The sequence below is a fragment of the Haplochromis burtoni genome, unplaced genomic scaffold (genome assembly GCF_018398535.1).
Source record: "Haplochromis burtoni strain Fernald_Lab_line unplaced genomic scaffold, NCSU_Asbu1 Contig_259, whole genome shotgun sequence".
Lineage (NCBI taxonomy): Eukaryota > Metazoa > Chordata > Actinopteri > Cichliformes > Cichlidae > Haplochromis > Haplochromis burtoni.
The window spans coordinates 246,667-271,150 of record NW_024582620.1 but is presented as its reverse complement, the minus strand read 5'-3'; the positions used below and the strand labels follow the sequence as shown (position 1 = coordinate 271,150).

Genomic DNA, 24,484 nt, shown 5'->3' with positions numbered 1-24,484 from the left:
CACATTTCGAATCTTAATCCTGCACGACTTAAAAATTCAGCTTGCTTTCGCAACTCATTCAACTCTCCAGTTGGAGCATTTTGCCCTAAACAGCAACGCTAAATAAATAATAAACAGCAGTGAGCTGAAAACAGGGCTTCGCTAATAATTACCCAGATTTCTCATTTACCTCATTCATTTAGAATTCTTTCATAAGAGTCATTTATCAGAGGGTGCTGACACCTCACAGATGTAGCAATTTGATGAATGGCAACCTCAATCACAAGAGAAGATGGAGGGGTGGAGAAAGATGGAAAGGGTGAGGAAAATACAGAAAGAGCTGCTGAGAAATAAAGAGGCAGGAAAAAGGAAGGTAGACTTGTGTAACAGATGATCTGAGTGCAGCCTAACTCCTGCGGAGTATGCGTGTCTCCCACAATCAGACAAATGGTTATCTCGCGGCTAGTCAGCAGGACGAAACTGAAGAGAGACAGCATTTTTCTGCAGTCAAGCAGCAGAGGCGGAAAAAAAAACTTTTGTTTGGAGCGAGAAAAGCGTGGTCATGATGGAGATAATGGTAAGCAACATCAGTTTTATGCAACACAACAGTACTAAGTATACTATCCTTAAAACAAGTGCACACACACATAAGACAGACAGAGTGGAGGGAGAGAGCGGCAAAAACAAAGACAAATACACAGGGCCTGTGGCCAAAAGCTGCCCTGTCAGCATTGGTATTTATTTTAGGCTCTTGTCTTTCAGTTTGGCTGTATGAATTATTCATGGAGCTGGAGTGTGTAGGAACTACAGTACAGCTGTTGATGAAACAAAGCTTCGGGGCTGCATGGCTGGGGAACCACAGACATAATGCAGCTAGAGAATAGACCTGATTATGGATACAGCGTCGTCTGTGGGTACAGGATAATGAATAAAAAGATGCTTCTTTTCTCTGATCTTCTGTAGCACAACTATATCAGCTAGAGGGTGTTTCTGCAACATTTAGGGTTTTTTTCATTTAAATGACAGAATTTGAATTTAACTCCTTAACACCTGAGTTTATGTCAGAGGCTCCGTGGTGAGTTTAGGCTAGCACTCTCTTTTTATTTTTCAAGCTTCACTTGCGTTCTTTATTTATTCACTACGATGCAAAGGCTAGACTTACTCCTGGATATGACACAAAAGCAACACTTCATGGCAAAATTGTATTACGCAATATGCCTCTAGAGATGTTAAACTGGGTGTCAGTATAATATTAACATCATTTACTGAAGAACAAGCTGACACTCACCACCAACAGAGCAAAAAGAATGACCCCACAGCTCCAGACGTCTGCTTTCCTCCCGTCATACTTCTCTCCCTAAGGGCAAAACATTGTGTTAGACAAGTTTAGACTTAACGTTAAGGCCAACTGAAACAAGACGGAGGATGACTAAAAATAAGTTAGCACAGGAGGAATGAATATTGTGATTCTGTGAGTAGTCACTTACCCTGATGACCTCTGGACATGCGTAGTGCGGAGATCTGTTGGAAAAGGAGCAAACAGATACAGAAGGTTCAAGTTATCTAAGGACTTTTTTCCGTTGTGCTGCAGAGTAAATAAAAGTTCACAACAGATAAAACAAACAAGCATAAGTCACAGTCTGAAAATATGAAGACAACAATTTATGCAGACAGTAAAACTCTCCAGCGAACGTAGATCAAGATGTGTTTTAGGAGTTTAGGGGTCCTGAGAGTGTTTGGATGTCCTCTGCCTTGCTCAGTCAAGGGCATCCTCTCACAGCAGACGGTGAACAGACCCACTAATCTTTACAGCCCCTGGATAGACTGACAGTAAAGCCAATGACTAGATTGACATATCAATATCATATGAAGATTTATGGAGCTACCTTGCAAAGACCCCTCCATAAGCCCAGGTCTATGGATGAGTGCAGCATATGGGTGACTTGTTACTCTATATATTAATTCTTCTCACTGTTTGACATTCCTATATTTTTAAGGTATTCTCTGGAAATCAATTAATCAGATAAAAAACTTAATTTCTTTGCTCCTCAAAACAAATCACCTGTCTCCCTAGACCTCCTACCATTATGAAATGTGTTGTCCACCTCTTTGTCTCACTCTATTTAATGGCATAGCATTTGGGTCGACTGAGGGACTACGTAGTTTGTAAACAGCCTTTAGATTGGCTGTTTTCTTGTGCACTCAAGAATACCAGCTCTGACAGCCCAGCTTATTCAGACTGTCAAAATACTGGCCAAAAACAAACACGGTTACCGTGCCAACTCGGGATCTCCAAGTGCCTGTGCAAATAAGTACTTGATGACTTTTCTTCAAAGAAAAAAACCCATCAGCTCTGCACTCATTTTACTTCATGAAGGCCACAACACACAAGGCATGCAAAACCTATAGCTTTGTCCCATTTAGGTCATTTCTTGTCAGTTCATCAAATGCCACACGTTCCCCTACAGCTTTGGTTTCGACAGGACTTCAAATCTACTGTCAAAGACTGGGAATGCAAATATTTTATTTCTTAAAGCATCCACCATTCTATGCCACACTCTTTACAGCCTATATTCACAGAGCCATAGTAGCAGATATTGACACAGAAAAAAAATATGGAACTTCATGTGTAAAAAGATACCTAACCTTCATCCATTGGGACACTTAAATCAAAAAAACCAAACCAACAGAAACGCGAAATTTTAGCATTTTTTCAGGCAAATTTGTGAGAGTGAGGTGGGAGTTTTTTGTTTGTTTTCTGTACGGTTTCTTTTGTGTTACATTTCATGAATTCAGATGGGTTCAGATGAACTGACCCACATATAAGATGTGGAAGTAGCCAATAGGTCAAATAGCTGAAGCCAATGCATCAGTACTTTAAAGCGCAGTACCACTGGTGGTTGCTACAAAAAAGGATCCATGTAGTTCTTTTATAACGAAAAAAAAGAGGTAAGTCAGTAAAATGCTTCATGTTATTAGGATTTTTTGATCAAAATTTTTTTTTAAATAAAAACATTACTCTTTTATCTAACGAAAATGTTTAATGTATTCATCCTCTAAAGGTGCGGCCACTTTTGGTATGCCTTAGGAACACCGGGTCTAGGATGAGCTTTGTAGTGCTCACTTTGAAACACTCAGTCCACTCATTATTTTATGTTTAGAAAGCCCCTTCTGCTATTATGATAACATTCTGACTTTTGAAAGGCTAACCTAGTTCAGCTGCAATGTTTCCCACTATCACAGCTCTATTTAGTAAGTAATTTGCTGCCAGCGACTCGCAGCACAAGCTTAACTACACCAGGTATACAGTGTTTCATTAAGTTAACAACCATTCAATGACACGATAAAATCCATCCGAGTACGCTTCAGTGAACAAGCCAGTTAACGGGGTCAATGCTGCAAAGTTCCTTTCACATTTGATTGCGGATCAAGTATGGGTGATATTGTAGAAACATCCATGCTGCTCACACCAGGTTCGGGTTATATGGTGGGACACTAAAGATAAATAGAAAACCGTGAGAGCCACTTCCCACTGACCAGAAAAATGTAGTCTTTAGAAAAACAGTTCAACAGGCAGGAAAGGACTGTCTTCTATTGATGCATAAAAAGTTGGCTTTATCTCATGTATAGAGTTCATGAGTCGTAACTGTCTAGAGAGGGATTTCTGGATCTCTACAATACACAGTATACTGGACACATATGTATGAAGGGATGTATCGTGATCTTAAGAGATGTGAATTACGACAGAAGCATTGAAAGAAGCGCTGAGACACAGACATAAATCTTCATGAAAATTCATCTTTTTGGACTAAATCCGTGCACTTCCTCATTGCATATAAGATAATTTCCTTTCATCAATCTGTGCCATGGAATTATAGTAAATAAACAGTAAGCAGTGATGAACTCCCAGCTGGGTTTGTACAGACAGAGGAAGAGGTTGTATTTGCATCCCAGAATCCATATTTGAATATGCTTGCCAATGCATCTGCTATACATCTGTATGTCTGCACGTATTTATGTATGTGCTCTGAGGCTCCCACTACTCTACCTGGGGCAAGTTTCATCTTCACTCAGCTCCATTACCCACAGCAAATGGAATACATTTGTGTCAGACTGCTGCATGATGAGAAGGGGCCAGATAAATGTGTTTAATTAAAAAGTGTCATATCTACACTTAGAGACGGGACATTCAGAGGGGCATGAATAATCAATAACAACACACATACACACATATTAGGAAACAGCACGAAGACACGAAAACATTAATGGCGCCAACATTCTGCTATGAGACGTACATGCAAACAGACAAGACCTAATCAAGACTGTAAGGCTCGTGTTTTTGGTGCCGTAGGGTTGTTCAGATAGACACCTGATCTCTCTGTAAATGACAATGCTCAAAGTGATTGCCAATCAAGATGCTATTTGCTCGTTTTCTCGTTACTGTATCAAATTATTATCATTAGTAATAATGTAAAACTAATTTAATTTGCAAGCCATCATTTGCAACTCCAACACACATGGGAAGCCATATGCATACACAATACAAAAGCATGTCAATACATATCCACACACAAACATGGACACATGTGCAAACTTTGAAATTAATATGCAGATGGGAAGTGGCTAAATTTATTGATTGGAAAGAAAACAGTATTTCTCTCAATTGTCTTCTCATTTCCTGAAGGTGGTAGGTTCTGTGTTTGTGCTGTGTTTGTGTCAGGGAAACAATTCAATGTAAGGGGCTGCTTTTATCTTCACTCTTCTCTCCTATATATTCCCTCCTCACAGATGTGGAGTCAGAGTGGAGGAGAGACAGATGCAGGGCGCGCAATGTCAAATGACTTGATGACGACTTATGTTATTAGGAGCGCAATCAAGTGTTAATCTGTAAAAACAAAAAATCGTGAACAGATGTGGGCCCCAACCAAACTGCGTGCATGCATTTGTTTCATGGACAGCTCTGTGTTCGTGCTTCCAACAGGGTACTTTTAGTACTTTATAAATTTAAGAGGGCAAAGAATATTCATTCCACCTCTATCAAATTAAGGCTTGCTCCAAGTGAGTGGCAGCAGAATGCAATCAAATATAGATCAAGTTGGTCAAAAGATACTGCTGAGTAAGAGCTGCTGCATATAGGCTTTCTAGGAAAATAGAAAACTTTAATGTGGTCATCAAAGCTGAACAATGACTAAACGGTGGACACATCTGACTTGCAGATTGCTATGCGCACTGCTTTGAGTTGGCCTGATCTCTACCGATGAGTCATGAGAGCTTAGGCATTGTGCGACTGCTGAAAAAAAATTATGCAACAGTTTCAACTGGATGCATGTGTTTGCATGCACATGCACAATGAACGCGCGTGTGTGTTATATAAAGGGAGGGAGTCAGAGACAGAGAGGCACCCAAACAAGCAGAGGACATAGGGACTTAGAGGTGAGGGATGAACTAAGCCTGTTCTGTGTGCGCATGTGTGTTGCTGTATTGCGTGTGTAAAGTGTGTGTAACTTCAGTTTCAGCTGATTTGGAGGCTTAATCTGGACAGAATCAATCTGAGCTGGGGACAGCTGTCACAGAGCATATATCCAGCCGTGCACAGAGTGTCATGTGCAAATGCAGAGGAAATATTTTCCCAAGACATCCACTTTACAAGCAAGATAACAACTTAGACCACTCAGTTTGAGCAAATTTGTGGAACCATTTCTAGAGTGTTATGGATGTCTGTCACAAGTGTGTGCAAGACTTTGAGCCAGCTCTGACATCAAAACATGGACTCATCATTACTTCCCTATCGAGTGCCTGCTTGTGTTCTATATATGTTTTAATAGGTGAACTATACCTACTTATCAAAACTCTATGTTATTTTACTCCATCACTAGACAATAAGATTTCATTATCTTGGGAAAATAATTGGAGATTATGTATAGGAATTTCAGGAGCAGGACCACGCCTCCAAACACGCTCCTTCCGGCTGTCATCTATATAGGTTCCCCTAGTTCTGCAAGCTGATCATTCTCGTTTACGTGCTCCACCCTCCCTCCGTCCTTCTTCAACTTCTTCACTTCTGTTTAGTACATGGGGATCTGCCAGGCCCGGTAGCCATCGCCAGTCCCCTTCGAGGCCTTCGCCAAACCGCAGCTCAATTCACGTCAAAGCATTCACTTTTACCTACTAAAACGCTGTCAAACTTAAATGAGGACGTGGGCCCAGCTAGTGATAAAGAGAATAAAAATAACAATGCACTTCTATCATATTGGGTTGCGCTTACATATTCAAATCTTTTTGAAGTGAATTTAATGGAAGAGTGAAATGCTATAGTGCAGCAGTGAGGTGTTTCTGTTAATCCATGGTGTCACTGAGTTTATGAACCCAGTGCTTAAAAGTCATCATAAAGTGTGTTGCCTTTTATTGATAAATATGACCCTGCACAATGACCGCCACACCTTAGGGTTGAAGAAAATCACTCCCACAATAAAAGAGACCTCGGTCCTTTTTCGAGTGTAGTCCCACTTTAAAAGTGACTCTTCCTGCAAGCAAATTCATTAATGTCATGGGATTGATGTGCCTGGTGCGGTTGTGACTATTAGATCATAAACCCAGTGTGAAATATTAGAAGACGGGAGCAGTAATGTGTGGCCGTGGCCCTGGCCACGCTCATCGCCAGATACCATAGTCGGTGATAGACACTGAAAGTGTCTCCTGAAGAGATCAGCACAGCACGATTATGGGCACTTTGACAACGCTGCACCTAGCTGAGAGTCTGATGGCTCCACTCACTCCACTTAGTCTCTCTGACTTCTCCCAGTTTTCCTCTTCCATAGCAGCATTTCCACCTCCACTATGACCTTTTAATTACTCCCTCGGGACATCTGATATCTAATATCATTCAGTACATACAGACATTACATTTGTGATTCTACTTACCCACAGCTGGTTTCCAACAAACTATCGCCAACCTGAAGGGAAGCCATGCCAAAGTCTGCTATCCTGATGTTGTTCTTTTCATCTAGCAAGAGGTTCTCTGGCTTTAGATCCCTGTGACTGAAAGAAAATGAGATAGAAACATGCAGCAGTTAATGAAACGTGAAAAAGCTCATCATATTTAATAAAAGCAAGTGATACTGAGGAGAAACAAAAGGGGTCCTGAACGGTATATCAAACACCTGTGTACCACACTTGGATCCATGCATGAACAAGACATAACAGTAACCAGCTATTGCTGCTACCATCGTGCTCTTGGCAACACCTCTCTCCTTTGATCTGTCCAAGCTAAAACTAAGGGCTCCCACCTTGTAACTGCACTGGTAAAAGGTGTGAGAGCCCCCTGCTGTGTCCTTTTCTCCTTCTGTTTCCTTCTCTCTTTGCCCCTCAACTCCTTCCTCTCATCTCCCAGACAGCCACCAGCAAACTGGCTGAGCAAAGGGCATCAAGGGGAGGCAACCGCAGAGGTGGTGTTCATTAGATGCCATTCAGTACCACTAAACACAGCAAGGGGGATAATATCCAGCAGACATAATCTCCCTACTTAAAAGGAGCCGTTGAGAGAAATAACTTTCTGATGCTGACTCTGAGGTTAAGACCTCAATTTTGATGAGTGGCTCTTCAAAGAGGAGTGGCGTTAGCATTTTATTGGATGTTTAACATCTCTTCCCGGGTTGAGGGTTCTATTACATCATACTGTACAGTTCTTGTGATGTCTGCCAATGCTGAAGAGGGTAACACAGACATGTATATGTATGTGTATGCGCTGACACTTACTTGGCTATCTTTTCTACAATCTTTATGTACTTCCTTAGTTTCCATTTTGCTTTAATAGGAGGTCTTGGGTATTGGAGAGCCCCAGAGTTATCTCGACTTTCATCTTCCTGCTACTCCAATGATAGAAAGGGGAGATAGAACAATAGCTGGATGTGACTGCCTTTGAAGAGTGCCTCATCACAATGGACATTTAACCTTAGATGACATCAGTTGCTGTAAAACTCGTTTCCTGTCCTGAGGGATTAACTGTCAGCTGGCTTGTTATCATCATCATCCTGGCAGTCTCTGTGATCTCAGCTATAATTGAAATAAAACATAGATAGCATCTAAAACAGTTCTCCCCAGGCTAAATCTTTCATCAATTCACACAACCATCATTTGACTGTGATGCAAGTAGCCTGAGAGTTTTAACTAGCACTGTCATGGGGAAGGAACAAACATTTACGAAACTGCTCCAGGGGCACCAATATGAGAGTGTCTGAACAGTGCATCTCCAAGGTGCATGCATGTGTCCCAACAGGTCAGAGCATTATTGTAAAGTGTTCAGAGTGGCTGTTGATTATATAATGATCATAGTGATATTTATGAATGTGTTAAAAGATTCATTAATATTGAAATAATGGACAAAGTCTCCTAGCTAAAAGACCAGGAGGAAACACTGTAAATTTTAAGGGAGATTAATGTCGTATTAGTCGTTTTTGTATTATTATTTTTGAGTGGAACAAAAAAAAGGAAAAGCCTGAAAAATTTGTGCACCAAAGATTTCAGCTCTCAGATTATTAATTAATTAGCTTATCCATTTTTTAAAAGTAAGGTATCAGATCTCAGACCTTAAGTAGCCTGTGGGTGCTAAGGCTGAGTTTACAAAAACTCATCGCATATTTCCCAAAAATCATCCATCAAGGGTTCCTTTACCCACCTACCAGCTCACAAAGCAAGAGAATGGTAGAGCGAAGAGCAAAAGGAATACCAGTTCTGAAACCTAACATCACACAATCATGAAAAACACTAAAGATGAAAAGTGAATGACTTGTAAGACAGCATGGTGATCCTAAATACACCCCAAAATCCACAGCCCCTAGAGGTGCAAGCTCAAGTTTCAGCTACAGCCCACACATTCCCTAAAATCACTGAAAATCTTTGGATACACATTAAAAAGACCAGTGCATGCAAAACAACCCAGGAACCTCAAAGAGCCACACCTACACACCTAACAAATAAAAACTGATAGCATGTGAAGCGGCTCCAAAAGTCTTTATAAGCTGTGATACTTTCCAAAAGGTGTAAGCACAGACTATGCAGGGTGCTTTAATTTTTGCTTCTGGTCCTCTCCCTGAACTGTCTTCATCAGATGCAACAACAAAAATTAAGTTTGTCTCTTAAAGAGCACTAAACACGGCATAAAGAAAGTGCGTTGTCACAGGCCCATCACACGTAAAACAAACAGTCAACACTCAAGAGGTTGTTCCACAAAAAAAGGCAACAGCACATTTAAGCAGTGAACGCACCAGAGGAACAAATTGCATCTAAATGCTTTATTGGTTGTCAAGACCCTGGTATCTATAATGGGACATTAAACTGCCTCTCTGTCACATTAGACTGCACTTTGCTACTGTAATGCTGCTCACACAGCACACCTCACAGTAGGGATATTGTGTATGTCAAGCAAGGGTGGAGGCTGTTAAACAAATTCAACAATTGCAATGACATTGAGTAGTTTTTCTTAAAAAGAATAGGAGTTGCATACCACTGGCTTGCTTGAGGAATCAAAGACAAAAAGAAAGAATACACTAGATGCCATGGATGCATATAGTTTTTGCAAAGGTCTATGAGAATTGTATAAATGCTGCTATGCTTGCTTTAAATGGATCATTTGAAAAGAACAGAATAGAAAAATGAAAATGCCAAAGGGGGGTGCATAATTTAAAGTTTAGTACTGTCATCCATCATTTCCATGCAGTCTTGCCTTTGTAACACAAGCCTGTCAGTTCACTATGCACTATGCTCTGATGACGATTCCTTGTAATTTAAAGGTGATATGTATTTGTCTACAAAATCTGAGCGAGGATTTTACCCCAAGGGGCTGTTGGACATGATTCTTGTAACCAAACAGCGTACGCCTAATTGCCTGTGATCATTTGCACATATTTTGCTGATATGTTGTGTTTTACAAGAGGTTGTAATGGCTTTGTCCTCTTGGGGCTCACATCACTATAATTTCTCAGACACGTTTATGGTGATGAGCAGTTTTATGACTAGTTTGGAGCTCAATGAAAATATACTTTTCTCATGCTGACACATTTGACATATACCATGTTTTAATGTCGCTTTTCATTAGGCCAGCTCACACCAAGAAATGTGGCTCTAATTGGAGCCACGAGAACACTTACAACTAACACTAATGGATCAAATGCATCTTTTTGACCTATTAACATGCCAGGAAAATGACTCACCTGTTTTTGAATTTTCATGAGGTACTACAGTTATCCTGGTGCAATACAGTGCACAGAGTGGGGTTTAAAACCACTGTTGAGAATCAAAATGCACCCATTCAGCCTTCGGCGCACCCTGGTGTCGTTCTCCTCTTTCTACCTTTCTGTTTTCCTCTCAAACTTTTTTAGGTTTCTGGTGACCCAATTTGAGAGAGACCAAGCACATTCACTTAGAGAAAGCTTTAGGCTAATATTGTATGGAATTAGAAAAAGAGGACAACTCTGACTGCTGACTTGAATGTGCTAAGCAAAATCCTTCATTAGCCAGTGGAGTTAATTATGTATTCAGAGCAATGAGGGACAAGAAAGATAAAAATGCATTTTTAAATTTTTTTCAGTAATGTAGTTGCATTGCAGCTTAAACAAGTGAAAAAATAGTTATGTTTGCATCAGCTACACACTGCTTAATAGCACAAGAAATCATTTAGAGCCTTCATCAAAGTCAAAGTATTTAAATATTTTCAAATTTATTTGATAAAGATAAAAAAAGGTGATGCTTCTGTCCAGACTGAGTGAATGACAGTAGACTGGGGGAATTAATTATTTGATCCCCTGCTGAATTTGTGATATTGAGCACCTACAAATAAATGAACAGTCTCTAATCTTTATGTTACTTATATCGAGCCAGAACACTGAAGCTAGGTTGTGGATGGGTCTTTCAGCATGACAATGACCCAAAACATACCGCCGAGCAATGTTTCCTCTAAGCTGCGCGCGTGCGCAATTGCGCACTGCTGGCACGGTCTGTGCGCACATAAAATCTGCGTTGCGCACAAAAAAAATCTAACCTGAATTGAAATTAAAATTAAAACTTTAACAATTCTGTTTTGCAGTGTTAGTCAGTAAGTGACTGGCTGCTCCCGTATGGGATTAGAACGATGCCACCTTATCCCATAGTCCAGCCAATAATGTGATTCACATTCGTATATATGCAGCCAATCAACGTCGTTGACAGGCTATGACAGCGTCCTTATGTGCAGACAGTGTTTTAGCTAGCAAAGCGGCGTGGCTGATGTGGTGTGAAGCCACGTGAATGACAACGTGAACAACCATTGGAGATGTGAGCAGGACAGACGGAACAATTGACGGAAAAAGTGTGGACTTTATACCAGCTTTTAAATTGTGTTGATCGGCCACGTAAAAAATTTACTGCGGGAAGAAACGGTAAAAACGGCATTTTATAAAGAAAACGCTCGAAAGCGCTCTCGGCTTGTGAGCAAAAACAAAACCAAAAAAACCGCACCCTTTACTATTGGTTGAAAAATGTACCATGTCGACCAATCAAAAAATGATATGGCAACATGGCATTTAGTTGTTTAGGAAAGGGGAAGTTTTAGGAGAGACGGCGGTGTTTTAAGATGTGAGAGATTTGCGAAGTTTAGCGCAAATCTTGCGTAGTTAGTGTGTAGTGTAGTCAATAGTTTTGTTGTGTGTGTCAGAAAAATGAGGCGACTGCTGAATGTTACAGGTGTTACAGGAGTGATACATCTCCTGTTGTCAGGCCTGCAGGTATCAGGCTGTTGTTCTCCTTTATCTCATAGTGGACAGAAATTATTTTTTGGAGTGGCACAAATAATTTGTGAGGCATCAAATTTGATGCAGAACAGCTGATTGTTCTGTAAATAGTTTGAAATGTTTGTTTAAAAAAAACGCCTTGGCTGCATTTTTAGGTAAACAGCTGCAAAAAACTTTGTTGTTTGCATAACTCAGTTACTTTTTTGACCAATGTTGGGCAATTACTTATATAGTTACTTCTAACTATATAATTAATTGCCCAACATTGGTCATTATATACTGTATTTTGCAGACAGAGTTACAGGACTCTCTCCCAGACCTCAGACTCATAATACAAGTCAGAGCTTTATTTAAAAAAAGGAAAAAAAAAAAAAGAAAGTTGTGTTTTAAAAATTGAAGTTCAAGTTATTTTTACTTCCAATAGTGTTAACATACTACACAGGTCAGGTCAGTGGGCTAAAGCAGTTAATTAAAAGTAGTCTAACATAAATGTAAATGCTGTAATTTGATTATTTTAATAAACCATGTAACCTGGGTGGATTGGATGCTGGTGTGACCACAGTGCACACGTCTAATGTTGCTCACAGTGGTCCAAGGGATCGCTCAGGGAGTTTGTATGTTCGCTCAGACACATGAAAAATTAGAGGGAACATTGCCGCCGAGCCAACAAAAAAGTAGCTAAAGAAGAAGCACGTTAAGGGAGCGACCTCGCCAGTCTCCAGACCTCAGTCCTACAGAAACTCTGTTGAGGGAGCTGAACTTTTAAGCTGCTAAGTATGCACAACCAAGAAACCTAAAGGATTTAGAGAGTTTCTGTAAAGAGGAGTGGGTAAAAATCAGGCGAACAAGAAACGTCGTGTTACGATTGGGGATCAAATGCTTATTTCACTTAAGGTAAATCAATTTACATGTGTTTTTCTGGATTTTTGGTTGACGTTCTCTCTCTCCATTAAACTTAAACTACAATATAAATGAGAGCGTGGTCATTTCTTTGTAAGTGAGCAAACTTCCAAATTCTGCAGGGGATCAAACAGTTATTTCCCCCCCACTGCATATATAGTACAGTGTTGTCCACATTTCTCAGCTGAACACAATGCATTTCATATGATTTGTATACTGTTTGAAAATATTTTTTTTTGTCATGAACCATTTTCACATGCTTTCAAAACTGTCAATCAGGACAGAAATACTAGGACTGAAGAAATGTTGACATAATTTTAAAGTAAAAGTCCACATGATACATACATTTAAGTGCCAGATTTGAAGCCCACACATTGCTTTAAGACTCATTTGATCTTCTATTTGAGTGACATTAAAAAGTTCACTTGGGCAGCTGCCAAAATCTTTACACAGATGACGTACACATTTAAGTAATTACCTGTCACAAGACTTGCATTTAAACTGGATCAGTATCAAGAAGCAAGACCTGCCTGTGAACGTCTCCCAGTGCACCCCTTGTGTCATCTCCTCCAGTTCTATTTAGGCCTATGGGGGGGTTTGAGCAACAAAGGGGCATTAATGCATTGTTGCATATAATCTAGTTGCTAAAAGTGGGATTACAATGACAGCCAGAACAGCAATAAACAAACTGTTTGCTTGTTGTGCCAAATCTGTGTGTGCAACTCAGCGTTTGCTCTTAATCCAGAGGAGTTTGACTAGGGATGATAGGATGAGCAACGGACCTTCAAGGCAGAATAAACAGACAAGCTGCCAGAAAAGCAGTGGAGTGAAAGAGTGGCATAGATATTTAAAAACCTAGAGTAACACCAGCCATCTAATCCATGGTGCCATGCAAGTGTAAAATTCCTTTAAAGTGTTTATCCATGCCTTGTACGAAATTCGACTGCTCGGCAGGCTTCAACATCATCTCTTATCTGGTCATCTAACAGCATGTCATGTCTTTAAACTGTTGTTTTTGTTTTCCTGCACTTGATCTTATTTTGTTTTCCTATTTCACAGCCTAATTTATTTTACCTTTCTTTGAACAATCATCCCCTCACTACCACTAGCCCATTCCCCCTAAATCGAGGACCATAAACCAACCCACTACTTTCATTTTCCTTCTTCCTGCTTGATTTTCCATAACCATTTCACCCATCCCATTTCCATTTTTCCATTTCACCTCCTCTCAACATCAATTTCTCTCCTCTCACAAAGTTACACTTCAACAGTAAGTGGCACTGCAGGAGAAGAAAATATCAGACAAATACAAAGACAAGAAGAGAAAGAGGAAAAAAAGGTCTGTGTTTGTAGGAGCCATCAGCTGTAATGATAGGCTATATGGCACAGGCTTTCTACAGGCAGGTAAGCAGGCAGCCAGACTATCATCATGGACAGCTCTCCAACAAATATCGGCAAACCCATAAACAGCAAAGAAATTGAGATATTGATGACCCTACTTGTTGAACATAATTAATTAATTAACATAAGTAAAAGCTAGCCAGGCTTCAAATGGTGTAAAATCATGCATGAGCCATGCACGTTTGTGCACTGATGAGAGCTTATCGAGGTATGTGATCATTTTTGTCTTTGTTTGTCTTCACACTGAGTCTGCAAAAACTACCAAGACATACTTCAGGAAACTTGGTGAAGCAGTGGAACACTGTTAAAGGAATCAGTCTTCTGAATTGTGGAACAGATGCATTTGTTTTACTGCATAAGGGCATTGGGCATGGATGCTCTTTCAGAATGACCTATTCTATACTTCACAAATGAATTGGAGCAATAATTAACAGTCCATATATCTACCACTGTTTTTCCACTATGTCACTATGTTATCAGTGGGGCTTGAGATATGTGCTCCAAATACATCTCCATTCATGCATGTGGTTGGTTCTCCCTCCGGAAGGGAGATATGCAGCGGCTAATGACAACGTGTGGGAGAGACAAAGTGAGGGAAAAAGGTGGATGTGGATGATATGCGGGATTATGCTACTGCGTGGGTTTAATGTGACTTCTGGACCAAGCATTTGTTTGTCATGTAGGTGGCAGCAATAATGTGCACATCATATTATCAGGAATAGGAAAAGGAAAGACTGCGTTAATATGTGTGAGCACATAAACGGAAGCTTCCTTGGTGAAAGGGTTAGAGTTCCCACAGGTGGAAAGACTACTTTGGTTAGGGTGAAATAGTCTTTTATTCTCATCTGTAGACAGCTTTGAATGTGTCCATGCAGATAAAGCTGCGAATATAAGAATAGAGACATTGGGAACTGGGTTCATCATAGAAAGCTTCACTGTAATTTTAAAAAGTGCATCCAATTATGACACTACAATTAAATGCATTAATATGTGTTGTTGAAGACTGACAGAATCATGTTACTGTGACTCGTAAGTTAAATGAAGAAGTACATTTCTGAAAAATTGTATGACATCTTTGAAACATTGTTACACTGTTACTGTGACCTTGAGCAACAAACTGCAACTCTAGAAGCGCTGCTCTCTAGTTGACCTCTGATGTCCCTACAGGAGCAAGTGAAAGACAAATTTTTTACAAAGATCAGTAAAATGTCATATTATCATAGGCGCGCTGTGCTCTGATCTGTGCTCTAACCAGTCTGCCAGTCAGTCCGTCTCTGTGTGAGTCACAGGTTTGCACATCTCACTTCAGAAGACTTCAAATAACAAATACAAGGCATGTCTTAATGAGAAGGAAAGGGGGAATAGGAAGCTAGTTTGACACTAGATCTATATTTATGCTTTTCTCTCACTGCTGCAGCATCTATTATGCATTTCTTCCAATGAAGATTATTTTTGCACATCGGTTTTTACCCCAGCTGTACCTATCTTTGCCTCATCTCCCTTGGCAGCTATCCCCGTGTGCTTCACTTTGTCCCCTTCTCTCCCTAAAAAAAAAAAAACTACTCTGAATCAGAGACTAATTTGAATCAGGGAGAGAAAACACTGAGTCATAAAACCCCCATTTTCCCCTACATTATTTCATTTATTTCAAGCCTTACATCCATCAAGCTGAAGAGATCTTATTTGGGGATAAGACGTGGGTGGAAAACGGAAGCATGAGGAAATGTGAAGAAGTAAAAAATGAGAGAAAAGAAAGGTTGAGGAGCATGTGTTTACCCCCACTCTGCACGGTGAGTCACAGAGAAAAAAGGGGCACTTCAATGGCCTGCGTAGGTCTCCTGTGCAGACAAGTCAAAATGGAAGGAATGATTGCAGAAACGCTTTTTTTATTGAGGGGATGCTGGGATCTCACTAGTGAGAATGGAAGGGAGGTGAGAAGGGCTGCGTCTGCCTGTCTGTTTGGCCCTAATTGAGGTTGGGAGGAGGGCGAGTCGGTGTAGCAACACTCCCAAATAATCCTCCTCATGACAGATTTACAAGGCATCATTTTCTGAGAGTGTTAGTGAGGGGATTTGAGGAGCTAAGACAGTGAGACAGCAACAAAGTAAAACAGGGACGGAGAGGTAAAACTGCCCAGCTCTGATAATCTATCTTTGTGCATGCACTTAACATCAGCTCCAGATGCTTCCTCCTAATTGATCTAATCTGTTCTCACAGCCATTATCAGAAATGTATTTACATGGAATGATAAAAGACTTCTAATTTTTATTCCTTCCTAAGATGGAACAGTTTTGTTCTATTTTTGCTTGTGCAACAATTATATTGTGGGGGGAGGGTTCACCCCTCCAAGTGTTCCAGTTTAAATGCATCAGCATCATTTGATGGTTCAGACAATAAAATAAAGGGGACTGCATCATCTAAAGATAGTTCAAGTGTAAAGTTAGTCTGAAGAAAGCAGCAGCTTGTGCACAAGAGCTCTCATTTAAAAAAACAAACAAATAAGTAAATAACAACAGCCATACTGGAAGAGGGTCGTTTATAAACTATGCAGTAAAATACAAATAATATCTAATCATAAGAATTGCACTGTATAATTCCATGACAAATTACCTTAATTTTTCCTCTTAATTAACTGTGCAACATTATACTAATCTACATTGGAGCCATTCACAACTACGCTCCAGGTTAAAAGGAGTATTGAATGCTGTTTTTCACTGGCTTAGAGTCGTCTCTTTCATCAGTATAATACTCTACTGTGCACGGAGAAATAGAAAAGTCTTTGTGTCTCTTTGTAGCACTTTCAGCCACATAGCCTTGGCACAAAAGTTATGATGGGCATACATTATCATCATGAGTTGACTGGCTATAACTGGAAACAGTTATAGTGCCAATGAAAAATGCAATGGCCATGGCCTGGCCATGGCTACGCTAGGGTTTTATGATGATCTCCTAGTTTAAATCTCAAGCCCCTGCCAGTGATGACTATCACAGTGTGATCAGCAAGAAAACAAAATCATAATGTGCTGGATAATGAGCACATTTTGATTGTTACTTCTGCAAGTAAACACGGACCCTGATCTAGTCTTTGCCCTACGTTGTGTACAGCACCTTAGCTACGCTTTACTGTTTATTCAAACATTAATTTTGCTGAAGTGAAATCTGACTCACCACGTTGACTCAGTTGACACAAACAACAAAAGCAGAGTGAATACTCTTGTTCCAAAGAACTTTTATATGCATACTTTGGCAAATATGCAGGTAGATAAATATGCAGGAATTCTTAACTCGTGAAAACAATCAGCACATTTACTAAAACAAACATGACTCCAGTTCTATTATTTTTTAGTTCTGTTGTGTAGCAGCAGGTTTGTCTACCTATTGGCCTCAGGTACACGGTGTATCAATAATTTAATAATATGAATGTGATGGTCTTTTGCCACAGTTTTGTTTTGAGTTTTGTTCTCATAACTTTTGAATTCTATTCACTTAAAGAGTGTATTTTTGTACCATTTTCCTTCCCATTTGTCCTATTGTATTATGTTTTAGGCTGCTCTCTGAGTTTTGCATTCTGGTTTATGGTGTGGCTATTCTCTTTTTCTCCTTTTCCATTCTCTCTTTTTTTGACTTTCTAGCTGACTGGTTAGACTTTCTATCTTCATCTTTATTCAGTGTGAAGCGCTCTTTTTCTTTATTTTTGTTTCAAACTTTGATTGAACATGTTCAAGTCTGACTTCTTGCTTAGGTTTTCTGTGCTAGTACTTGGAGTTTAGAACGCCATTTTAATTCCTTCTTATTCTACTGTGTGTTGAATTTGTTTTTCTAGGGACAAGTTAATTTTATAGGTTTTCTGGTACAGATTGTTGTCTTAGTCCTCCCCCCGTCTCCTCTAATCCCTTTGTATTTCCCTGTCTCATAATTGCACTGAAATTTTTAGTATTTAGGTATAAGACGTATGTCAGTTTTACTTCCTGTCTGTCTTCCCTCGATTTCCTAATTGTTACCTTCCTGTGTCTCCTCCCTAATCAACCTTCTGTGTGTATAAACTCTGTTCTTCACCTGCCGTTCTTTGTGGAGCTCTCTGGTTATATCCCCTGTGCGTTCCCTGCCAGCATATGGATAGCGTTTGATTTTTCCTTGTAGACGTTTGTGTTTTTTGGACTTTTAGTTCAGCCTAAATAAGCAGCTCCCTTTTTGTGTAATCTGTCTGCCTCGGACGTCCTGCATTTTGGTTCCCTCTCCAATTCTCCACGTCTCACCAAATTAACCTGTCATTAAGAATTTTTAACATTTTTCACTTGTGTGAATTTACTGTTATGTGTGTTATGTTACTAGATTATGTAATTAAACTCATCCTGTTAATTTTTGTTTTACATTAACAGACCCAGCTGTTATTTGATTTAGGAAATAATACACAAAGTATTTATAAATTTCAAGTAGCTGAATGTAGGACTATATTTTGTCTATATGTTGAATCTTGCAATTTCCTTTTGCAGCTTCTGGCAAGTAGCTGGAGATTTCCAGTTTTTATTCCTCAAGAAGGTAAAAATAAATGCATTTGATATTATTCAGCTCTATGGTCCTGGTGCTCTGCCATGTAAGAAGACGCTGATAAAACACAGAATAAAAGAATACACTCTGAAACACAGAAACAAACACACTGCCTTGTTTAGGAAAACAAATGTTCACTACGTATAATCTCCACACGACACACCCTATATACACACACACATAGAAAGCAAGAAACAAACACATACAAACAAACGAGGTTCCTAAATCAGTCTCCTGCTGACATGTTTGACTTCTGAGGTCTATATGATTGCCTCTAGCCTATGAGCTGGTAAACAGTTAAATTACCCCCCGAAGTCAAACAAAATGTGTCACGTTGGAGCATGTTATGGAAATTATGTTTAGAACAGGTTTACAGTCATGCAAAAATAATCTTCCAAAAGACACAGAATATAAAATATAGATGGGTTCACTATGAAAACATTTCATATCAAGAAGAAGAGAAATGAGCACACACACTACAGCAGGTACGGTCATCCAGTTCTGACGTTTATTCTTCCACAGGATGTGCTTTTACTATTCCACAGTTTGTGTATGTCTGTTTGTCCTCCTTCCTGATAAGAGGGTTTCTACTCTTGCCTTCACTCTGCCTAACCTCGCAGGTTTGCAGAAATAAATAGAGACACCTGAAAAGTGATCTGAGACCTTTGCACAGGCCTAATTTATCATGTTACTGAGAAAAAAATGTCCCTTCTGCTTCTCACTGAATCATATTTTCAACTTTTCAAGTTATCACCACATCTTTTTCACTGATTTGTCATGGCTTATCTGCTTCACGATAAACAAACTCATATTTCCTTTTGATTTTGTTTGAAAAGAATGCATATAGATTCAGATACGTGTCTGAGATTCTCTTTGCCACATGTCAGCGATACTCACAAACATGTTGCAAAATAAGCAATATTAAGGGTTTTTTTCCATTCTGTAATCTCCATAATGAATGATTGGTATGAAAACTAAACAGCTCTCCAAAGATCTGAATAAACTGACTGAAATTTACATTATAGATTCACTTTAGGAAAAGTCTGCATCTTTCCAGAAGTCATTACTGGGGAACTCATTATTTGTTCAATGTTGTATGACAACCAAATTGACTTTGTTACGCCTCCTGGGTATGATAGTTTTACACATTTTTTAAATGTAACTGATGTTTTTTATGGATTACACATAATGAATGTACCTCTTATGGGTTTAACTCCAAGTATCTCAAATATTACATCTAGTCTGTGGTTTTCACAAAGTTCTTGTATTACAGTCCTATTTGTATGTATGCAGAGGACAGCTAATCTTATTACAATTTTAAATTCAATATTTTTTCTTACATCTCAAATCTTGAAGCATTTATTTTATCAATGTATATTTGAGAATATGAGTTTCCTTTATTTATGTCAAAACTATATTTGTTTTCCAAATGTCAAAAACACTGCTGAGTATCAATGGAAAAAAAAGATTGGACTGTTTCACTCAGTATCTTTATTAGCTCCTGTTCCATAAGTGCAATCCAACCCTTTACACCCTCCACAGTAGCAGCAGCTATGACAGGATGTTTTTCATGAGGATGTCACTTACCATATGGAATGACTGTGGCAAAAATCCAAGGCAGACATGATTTGTCTGAAAAATTTCCTGGCCTCTTTAGGTGTTAACCTGCCTTTCTTCACCAAGTAGTCGAACAGTTCACCACCAGACACGTGTTCTAGCACGAGGTACCTGAGAAACAGAGAGGAGACAAAGAAATAGGAACGAAATCAAGAGAGTACATGAGAAAAAACTCTCATACATGCACCCAGAAAGAAGAAAAATACCTGCCAGAACAAATACCTGCCCTCTCTACAAAGCCCTAAAGAAAAGAAAAACCTTGGACCTCTAAGGTTTCTGAGAAATGGCGCAATGGCAGGATGATAGTTCCCTCGAAGCACATAGATTAAAGACTAACAAGCTTTCAAATCTTTATCTTTGAAAAACTATATCATGCTGATTAATCTTTTTTATAATTCTTTGGCGATCTATTGTCCATCTACTTAGTTTCATAGCACACACATACACACACACACACCCTCCTTGCCATCACTTCATCATTTCATGCGGCCCTTCGTCAGGTGGCCTTTGAGTCTGTGTGGCCAAGCATTCTGTCATCCTGACTGTGTGGCCATGCTCTGCAGCTCCAAGGGGAGAGGGAGGAGATGAATCTTCACTGACCCATGCCTGCAGCTGCGTCTGTGGATTGAAAGCAAGGAGTGCCCTGGCCCTGCTCCGATCTCAACTACTCATATATCCTGTACTCAAACTCACTCCATCTTCACTAGGACAAAGTGAAATCCAGACTGATAGTAAAATATTCTGTCTCTCCCCTTCTGGATATTAGGGTGCACATGGGTCTCTTTCATTGTATTAACATATGGCGTCTCAAACTGTAACTAGTGACAGCGTATGTGCTCATTAAACAGCCCTCAGTCTGATAAGGCAAAACCTTTGTTGGAAAAGCCTCGGCAGCTTTGGCAAAAATAACAACCAGTCCAAACACAAGTGAGTGAACACAAATTACAAAAACACATACATTTTGCATGCAGAATAAGGACGGCTACAAATTTAATTTCTCTGTGAGGTAAGTTTTCTGGTCTGTGACTTAAAATACTGGCGTTCAGGCAGGATGCTCCACTGAGTTTACCCTAAAAAAGATACATTTTTTTACTGCTGTAATTCCTCCGATTATTCTGTTTTAAATTTGTATTTGTCTCTGAAAAAATAGCTTTATTATGATGCAAGAATCAGGATTTCCCTTTCAGATTTAATATTATATCTAAGCTAAAGTATTCAAGGTTTAGGAAAATTCTACTACTACTATTAACTCTTATAGACATACAGTTGTGGTCAGAAGCTTTCAGCGAAGACCAAAAGAACTGTAGACTTACACAAGTTGGGAAGGTCTCTTGGAGCTATTTGGAAACAACTGTAGATTCCAAGATCAACAGTTCAAACAATTGTATGAAAGTACAAGTTATTCAGAAGTGTCACAACTGAATAACTTGTGCTTGTCTGGAAGCCCTAAACTGACAACCTCAGATGAGAGGAAACTGGTTAGGATGTTCAGAAACAACCGAGGAACCCCCAAGGCTCAAGCCTGCCAAGAACCGGAAACAACAGTGTCACACGGTGAACAGAGTTTTACATAGCCATAGACTGTGAGGGTGCTAACCAAGATAAAAGCCCCTGTCCCAAAATCCACACCTCTGGGCTCGACCAATATTAGCAGCTGCCCACATGTATAAGCAAAATGTCTTCAAGAAAAAAGATTTATTGTCAGATATGGCTGTGTAGGTTCTCAGTCATCTAGGTCACGTTAGTCTAAGGAGCTTGGAAAGAAAGTGACTGAACTTTTTCTTGAAGTTTCTTGAAGATGTTTTAGCTCTTATCCAAGAAGCTTCTCCAATTCTAAAGTTCTAAAGTTCTAGAACTATATAAAAGTTCTAAATCTAAATTTTATTGTCAAACAAAACAAAAAACGAGCTGTTTGACCACAATGACAAGCAGTATGTTTAGAGGAGTAAAGGAGGGGCCTTCAAACCTAACAAAACTATATCAGCTGTCAAGCATGGTAGTGGAATCATCATGTTATGGAGCTGTTTTGCTATGAGTGATACTTGTAGATTGCTCAAAATTGATAGAAAAATTAAGGAATTTTTTCAGCTTCATATCAAGAAAATACCTGTTCCTTGTCCTCTTTAATCTCAGTGATGCCATTGCTTACAACATCCCCTACAATGCCTGCACTTCTGTGCTGGCACTACACTGGTTCAAAAATAGAACATTCTGTGTCAGCTTTGGAAACAATTCTTCTTCCACAGCTACACTTTATTGTGGGGTACCGCAGGGTTCCGTCTTAGGTCCCAAATTGTTCTTACAACTTCTTCTTTGGTCAGAAATCTTGGTGTGATATTTGAATCTGGCTTTAAGATAAGCAAATTAACTCAGTGGTTAAAAATAGCTTTTTCCTTCTCTGATTCAGCTCAGCCCAAAATACTGCTGCTAGGCTGCTCAAAGGCACCTCAAAAAGAAATCATATTAATCTGTTTAAGCTATTCTCCACTTATTGCCAGTGAAGTTTAGAAGTGATTTCAAGATCCTCTGATCTTGCTCTGTAAAGTTGTCTGTAAATCTCTTCTTGACCTGCCTCCTTTTTACATGTCCAACCTCTTACACAGCTACTTGACTTCTTGTTTCCTCCAGTCAGCTGATCGCATGCTTCTGACTGTCTGCTACTCTGGATTTTAAATCATAGGAGTCTTAGAAATGTAGAACAGCATTTCCCTCACAGTGAAGTCTGCTCCTTCCACTGAGTACTTTAAAACTAAAACTAAACTTATTAGGAATTTGAGTTTGTCTGATTTACTCATTGTGTCGCCTATGCTTTTTTTCAGCCATGACTGTATATGTTTAGCACCTGCTAGCATACGTTTACTTATTTCTGTTCTCTTTGCCTATTTACTTCTATCAAATATGTGGTACAGCACTTTGGTCAATATAAGTTGGGTTTTTTGGTTTTTACCTTATAAATAAATTAGCAAGAGAGCTAGATGGTGGAAACTCAAAGACACATCAAAACTGGTTTTGGAATGAATAAAGCAAGCTAGCGTTAAGCTTCTGGAATAGCTTTCTCAAAGCCCAGACTTCAACTTCATTGAAAATTTATGGACTGTTCTTAAAAGGCAGGTCTGTGCCAGGAAACCAAGCACTTTAAATGAACTCTACCAATTCTATCTACAAGAGTGGTCAAATATCCAGCCAGAATTATGCTACAAGCTTGTTGATGACTACTAAAAACATCTGATTAAGGTGTGATTTGCTAAGGGCCTTTTAACCAAACCTTAGTGGGGGTGTATGCAAATATTTGACCTGTATTTATAATTTTGTCCCCGTGTGGAGGGAATAAATATTTTCTAACTTGTGGAACAAATTCTTGTTTTTTTAAAGTCATTAAAAATCTATGCTGTGCAATTATTCCACAACAGCTCAAAGAAATCACTGAAAATGATATTACCATGACATTCATGCCCATGATAAGTGTATGTAAATTTCTTACAACAACAGTAGATCTTGCACTCCTTGATTGATTGCTTAAGGATTCACAACAACAAACTTAATAAGATCAATACATCTTAGGCTAAAAAAATAAAATAAAATAAAAAAAAAATCATACACTATCTGATTTGTAAGAAATTTTGCATTTCCTAGTTGAGGCTACTTGAAGAATTTCTCTGATATAGTTTGTTCTTTTACCAAAATTCCTCTCAGGCTCCTTTAAATTCTCCATCACCTCTTGTACACACCCGCAACACCAGTTTATACAGCTTGTGCCAGCAGAATAATAAGTATTTCAAGCTCTGGGCCTGCAAGCTGCAAACATGCTGTATGTCTATCAATTACTGGCTTTCAGGTGGAGATATCGCACTAAGAATCAGAAACATATTAAGAGAAAAATTACATCACTTGTGCAAAGCTCAGAGTGTATTCAAGTCACTCGTGGTGCAAATGTAAATCAATTTGTCTTTTGTGACGCTACTAGTGACCGTCTGTCAGAAGTCATGAAGCAATGTGCACAAAATGTGATTTTAATAATCCAATTATAGGATGAATCATAATATTTTGCAGTTCCTATCATCTTAAAAGACGACATGTACAGCACTGCATGTCCAATCCTATTTGCTTTGTAAGCTAAAAATGAAAACTAATTGAATTTATTTGGCAAACAGTCCACTATAGATCAAGAGGTCTACTATGAACAACTGATGGGGCTGTCACTCACCACTGCTAAAGCAAGCTGATAAATGTATGAGTGTCTGCATGAGTGTGCGTGCAGTGTTTGTGCAGCTGCTGCA

General features: G+C 39.2%; 1 protein-coding gene across 6 annotated transcripts in view; it reads right to left on the bottom strand.

Moving 5' to 3' along the window:
• Positions 1-24,484, bottom strand: part of brsk2a (BR serine/threonine kinase 2a) — a 170,536-nt gene that overhangs the window by 31,803 nt on the left and 114,249 nt on the right. For all 6 annotated transcript variants that reach the window (XM_005942869.3, XM_005942870.3, XM_005942873.3 and 3 more), the window contains 4 exons: positions 20,178-20,318; positions 6,901-7,017; positions 1,467-1,500; positions 1,268-1,336 (listed from right to left, as the gene is read on the bottom strand). In XM_005942869.3, coding sequence (XP_005942931.1) covers positions 1,268-1,336; positions 1,467-1,500; positions 6,901-7,017; positions 20,178-20,318 — 361 coding nt within the window. The remainder of the gene's footprint in view (positions 1-1,267; positions 1,337-1,466; positions 1,501-6,900; positions 7,018-20,177; positions 20,319-24,484) is intronic.